The sequence below is a fragment of the Montipora foliosa genome, chromosome 7 (genome assembly GCF_036669935.1).
Source record: "Montipora foliosa isolate CH-2021 chromosome 7, ASM3666993v2, whole genome shotgun sequence".
In the NCBI taxonomy this organism is placed as follows: Eukaryota; Metazoa; Cnidaria; class Anthozoa; order Scleractinia; family Acroporidae; genus Montipora; species Montipora foliosa.
The window spans coordinates 27,128,480-27,134,479 of record NC_090875.1 but is presented as its reverse complement, the minus strand read 5'-3'; the positions used below and the strand labels follow the sequence as shown (position 1 = coordinate 27,134,479).

Genomic DNA, 6,000 nt, shown 5'->3' with positions numbered 1-6,000 from the left:
ACGAAACAAATTCATGACCATGAAACATGGTGAAACAAGAGTGGTTACCAAGGAAGAAGCAAAACCAGCTTAAGATGGAAGCTGTAGTGTGCTTTACAATCTGGAAACGTCCTTTTAAGTTTAGAGAAAGAAATTGTGTTTTAATTGTAACGTTTTTATCCATATTTATTGAAACTTTTTCCTCTGGAGCGTCCATGGAGAAGTAGGTTATCCTGGGACTTTTGTCATTTCGTGAAACTGCTGCCTCTTTTTAAAACAAAACAAAAAGAACATTATTTTTTTTATTTGACAACCGTTATGAAAGAGGTCTAGATTGGATGTTTTTACTTGTTGATCGAATTTTGGGGGAGGAGGCCCTTTTCAAAATAAGGATAAACTTAAGCAATATATGACGTTTTCCGTGTTTCCATATCCTCATCTAAACACGAGGGGGAGTTGGGAGAATTCGAGACCGTTATGAATCTAGGGTTTGCATAACTGTCGAGAATTCTCCCAACTCCCCTAAGTTTTTTGATGAGGCTATGGAAACACAGAAAAAAGTCCTCTATTGTCTTTATAAAGTATTTGTCAAAGATAATTCGACAAATGAAGGAAAATGCTGTTTTCGTGAGATCTGAGTGTACGGCACCATAGACAGACAGGCCATAAGTGAAATCGATAAGATCAAGGCACTAAAAAGGCGGTCTACTTTACCCTGACTGAAACGGTCCTTCCGTAAAGGCTCTATACACCTAACTAGGTAAAGTGCAGAGCTGTAAGCACTGACTCCAGTTTTCCTTTTCTTCGAAGAAGTGAAAGCGAGTATAAAGAAATGGAACAATAATTTCAGCTGTCGCAGAAAAGGAGAACAATAGATTAGATGATTTCAACCTGCATGGAATCCAGAATTTTACCACGCTGCAGAAATAGTCTTTGTAAGCTTGAGTACTGCGACGGGTTTGAAAAAAGGTAGTTTGTTGGATTAATAATATTTATAAATATGAACTTTATTTTAAGTGTCTATTATTAGCATTATTAACAATTAGTCCCGTAGCCCTCACGGGCTACGGGTCAATAGCCCATGAGGCTATCGTTTACTGTATTTGAAGTCTTCTAGCACTCGGTACATTGACGTCAAATTGAATGAACTCAAATCAAATCTAATCTTGGTTGTTTGAGGAAAGAAGAAAACCAGAGTACCTGGAGGAAAGCCTCGGAGCAAAGTAGAGAACGGACTTGTCTGTCTAATTAGTCGTAGTGGTTAAACTACCAGGAACGCACCTTGAAATGAAACATTAAATTGTTTCAAAATTGCACGACACCAGAAGAAACTGAGATTTAAAGTAGATCAACTGTTGTTATTGGCAATGAGAACCAGTAATAAAGTTAAGAACTTCTATAAACTATATGTCTGTTTGTCGTATTTTTGAGATGTCACACCCTGAAAGTACTGGAACCTGTCTTACTTCCTTTTGGCTTACTGACTGGATAACCGTTCGACAGATTCATGGACTGATGGACTAGCAAACTGACTAACCAATCGACTGACTGGTTCATTTACTGACTGACTGATCTACTGACCAATTGATCGAAGAGCAGGCGTAGCTCAGTTGCTTAGAACGCAGCTTTCGGAGCAAGAGGTCTCCAGTTCGATCCTCGACTGATTGACTAACTGCTCAATCGATTGATTGACTAACGACTGACCACTCCAAAAACTGCTTGCCTAAATTGCAAACTCACAGCGCGCTTGTGATCATCAATCAGAATACTGCTGGCTTTTATGTCAACTACTTCATCTCAGTAGACCTGCCGGAATATCCAAGTTTGAATTTCGATACCTAAAAAATTCAACTGAAAACACTAAACATGGGCTCGAGGATATTAAAATGGCCCGAGTTTGTAGCCATCTTTATCACGGAGGATACCAATGTCACAAGAAGTGGTTTACAAAAGGGTCCTAAGGAGGCTCAAAACAATCGCAACAGTTTTTATAAACTGTACTACTTTAAAGGATTGAATCTAGACAACTATTTCACGTCACGGAAAAGTTATGCCGTACCATGATATAAAAGATCAATAACATCTTAACAAGATACATTCATTGAAGTGACGTAATAAGTCACCATGGCAACAAAACGGGCATGTAAAAATACCCAACATTTGGTCTTCAAACGCTGAGATCTCAAAAACGAACTCGGTGACCCCCAATTTTTATATGAAACAGTGCTGTAGAGTTATTACTCTGAATAGAACATTCCCTCCTTTGACACTTCTTTTAGCCACCTCAACAATGGGTCCGAATAAGAGTTTTTCCCTTAAGAATAGGGTTTCGTTAATACCTCAAAAATGGCCCAGTGGCTGATTGTATCAGCATCTGAACATTGCGTATGTTGCAGTTTTTCTGCTTTTTTGAAGTCCGCTATTCAAAACCCCCGGGTCAAAACCCACCCACCCCTCCCCTAACCTTAGCAAACGCCGTAACCCAGCCATGTCCAGCAATGCAAACAATCAACCCATCCTTCCAAATAGTGTGGAAGGTAAGCCAGATTATTTTTATGAAAATACCTTGGAAACAGTCCGGCTTTGCTTTCAAATACGCCGAAAATTCTTTGGAACTCAGACACGCTTTTTTTTTTCTTTTGGCAACCGAGCTCTCCCCATTGTGGCGTAACGCGACGTGTTGGAATTGATTGAATTGCAAATGTTATGCTAATCCAACAACTTGTGGAAGAAGATTCAATATGGCGCCTCGACATGCAGTTTATTTTCAAAATTTCATGTCTTCTTCCTAGCGTTTGTGCCGCATAAACTCTCTGTTGACGTTCTTCTTGCTATTGGATGCGACTGCGGAAAGCTAACAGTGTAAACGTTATTCTGACGCGGACGGAGAAGGTCCCGCTTACGAACACGTGGATGAAAAGTTACCGACACTGAAACTTGGACAGCTACATCCATGAACAACTGAATTCGAAACGAAATCCTACGAAAGGTACTTCAATGTTTGAGTGTCTTTTAGTTATTAGTGTTTAATTAAAGCTGTTTTGAAGCAGTAGTATGATGACCATAAGTTCATTGTAAGTTTAGTTCATATTTAGGCAAATTAGCAACAATGTACTTAATCGTATTAATGAGGCTAACCCATTATCTCATGGTTTAATTTTTAGGTGTTCACAATGGCTGCAATAGATCTTGGCCAAAAGAGAAGATCTACTCAAAGATCCAAAGACTGAAGAAGGGTTTTCAGACGGTAAGTTAATTGTTTCATGTTTGAAATCTTGCTAAACGGCTCTGAGTAAAACTGACCAAAAACCCCCTTTCTACTCACAAAAAATTCTAATGCACCTTACGTTATCCACTTCTGGGCCCGGTTGTTCAAAAGCCGATTACCGCTAATCCCAGATTATAAATTAACCAAGTAGTTTATTTCTCTACCCCAAATGCTGTTCAACGCTGATATTAGGCAAAACTTTACATTAGGAGAAGTCAATCTTGAAAAAAAAAATAAACAAAAAAAAAATAAGCAAAAGAAACTTGCAACTAAAAGTTGAAAACATGAAACAAAAGTCTACGCTAATCCTGGATTGAGTTAATCGGCTTTCGAACAAACGGACCATGGTCCATAATTGGTGATCAGAATGAAGTCAATGATCTAAGATCGTAACTGACACCTGAATTGATATAGTTAAAATAATGAACCTGTTTTCAAATGTTTAGGTACTGCGTCATTCATGAGATGAGAACAAGCAAGGGACGTTTCAAGAACAAAGCTCAACACAACATTGTCACAGAGAGGTAAGATTTGTTCTTTGAATCAAAAATATAAACATTAGAAGAGAGAGAAAACGAACGGGATATAAAAATTTTACGGGTTGATCTGTACCACAGCCGATTATCTTTTTCGCATTTTTATACCCTGCAAGCAGAGTCTTCTGATCTATGTCCGAGAAAAAATAGGAAATCCCCTTTCCTCTTCCTGATTTAACGAAGAAAATTGTAATTGTCTCGGCTCGTAGCTTGCGTCGTTAATATTACAATATCAATTTTCCTTAAATCAAAATTATTTAGTCTATTTCAGTTTTGTCCTAAATTGAAAATAATTAGTGCTCGAGCACTAGAAGACTAGAGACTTAAATAAGGTTCCTTTCCTTTCTTTCCTTTTAATTTTAATAATAGAACCCCTAGAACAAAAAACTACCCTAGTTCATATTTTCCAAGACGAGGCTGAAAAAACCATGGTTTTTAATCGGTTATTATAATTGAATTGTAATTATCACAACTTTAGTCCATAAATGCAATGTTGAAGCCTTTCTTAACAAAGCTTTTTATTTTGCCACAGGGAAGAAACGTCGGAGGTCCGCAAGTCAAGCAAGAGAGGAAGAGGATCATGTGAAATAGAGGATGAGGAACACAGAGGTAGCATAATTAGTCAGTTAAATATTACCGTTTTCACCTGTCGTAAGGCCTCGCTTTTTTAAGATCTAGGAGCGTAATTAAGACTGCTGCAGATGCTTCGCCCCCCCCCCCCCCCTCCCCCCCTCCTCCCCCATCCCAAGGAAATCTCCCATATGAAAGCTAGGGGGCCAATCGTCATTTAACTTAGAGAACATCTGACATACAAATTAAATTCACTGGAGGTTTTCAGAGCTAATTTGATTTCTAGATATCGCTTTGGGTTGAGGGGAAATAAATTCCGGTGATCGTTGATTTACAAGCCATGACAGCAGAGGAAAGAGTTATTCAACGCGGCCATCCAAGAGGCAGAGGAAATGAGAGTAATGGTGGATCGTTTTTTCTTGTCTATCTAAACTGGTATTATTTCGAGACTAAAGCAAATTGAAGCCACACCTTGGGATTTTTCTACCCCTTCCGGCTCAAAAGGGAATTTGCAGACACCACAAGGTGCTTTTTTCAACCCTCTAATTTCACTTTAGTCGCGCGCGTTAGCTCAGTGCACGCAAGTCGCGCGCGGTACCTGCAAGGTCGCTGTGCGCATAAGCTAGGACTTGCGCTGCGCGTTTCTGCTGCGAGTGAGTCATTAATACTACAGGTTAATACGGTAATCTAATCACCGAATACCACCGGATCTCTACGACAGTAAGGTTTAAGTTTTGATACAGTGCAACCTAAGATATATCTAACTTGTAGGTATTATCAAGTTAGGTCCATCAACAAATGCTTTTCGAATTTATACTTCGCTTTCTTATGAAATCAAATTTCCTTATGAAATCGAATTTCCTTATTCTTTAAGCCTTCGATTTTTTTGCAATGCATGCAAACGATTTTTTTTAAACGAAGTTTTTTTGAATGGCGCTCGTTTTCTCAAAACCGAATAACGACGAGCTTTACCTCAAAATTGACTCTGTCGCCATGATCGAGACAGGAGCACTAGCACTTCAACGAAAACTGAAAATCAGACCTTTAAGACTGAACCGATGACAATGGACGCTAACGACATTGAATCGTACAACCGACTTCACGGCTTATAATCACTTGCGGTATATCACAGCCACTGAAAACTCTTCAATATACGACCAACATAAACTACGTACTACACAATCCCGATGACCCCCTCATGTTTTATTCAGGTCTCCGACTTTTGGATCCGTCAATTCCAAGTCCCCTGACCCTCTCTAGCATTGGTCCTGTAATTCTCCTTTTTTCATTTTTGTTGCAAACGACCCACAGAGGGTTTAAATTACAACGTTTGGGCCTTTGGAAGAGTGGAAGATGACAACAAATAACAAATGAGATTATTCAAATTTACTTCAAAATTCTGAAGCAGCTGAAGAAATTTTCCTTAGCGGAGACATTTCTTAGTAACTCACTAAGCCGACAGGTACTGAGACCTGGTTTATTGGTCAACAAATTGCATAATGCGCTCTACCGCCTCTACTTTGACTACGGCTCTAGGACAGATTCTCTTAAATTTATAATGAATTAGTCTCCGCAACCAAGGTTTCATTGATGAATTCTAAATCTTCTACAAACAAAGCCAAGCTTCGCTTCGCTTCGCTTCGTTCC

At 39.0% G+C, this 6,000-nt stretch overlaps 1 protein-coding gene and 1 long non-coding RNA gene across 3 annotated transcripts in view; both read left to right on the top strand.

The window, feature by feature from the left end:
* LOC138011638 (N-acyl-phosphatidylethanolamine-hydrolyzing phospholipase D-like) overlaps positions 1–1,379 on the top strand; it is a 6,139-nt gene extending 4,760 nt beyond the window's left edge. For both annotated transcript variants that reach the window (XM_068858749.1, XM_068858750.1), the window contains exon 5: positions 1–1,379. This exon is cut by the window's left edge and continues 56 nt beyond it. In XM_068858749.1, the coding sequence (XP_068714850.1) occupies positions 1–73 (73 nt within the window). In that variant the 3' untranslated portion in view covers positions 74–1,379.
* Positions 1,380–2,720: 1,341 nt separating this feature from the next.
* Positions 2,721–4,494, top strand: LOC138011411 (uncharacterized). Its single transcript, XR_011124715.1, has 4 exons — positions 2,721–2,968; positions 3,144–3,226; positions 3,694–3,771; positions 4,316–4,494. It is a non-coding gene; the product is annotated as an uncharacterized lncRNA (long non-coding RNA).
* Positions 4,495–6,000: the final 1,506 nt, after the last annotated feature.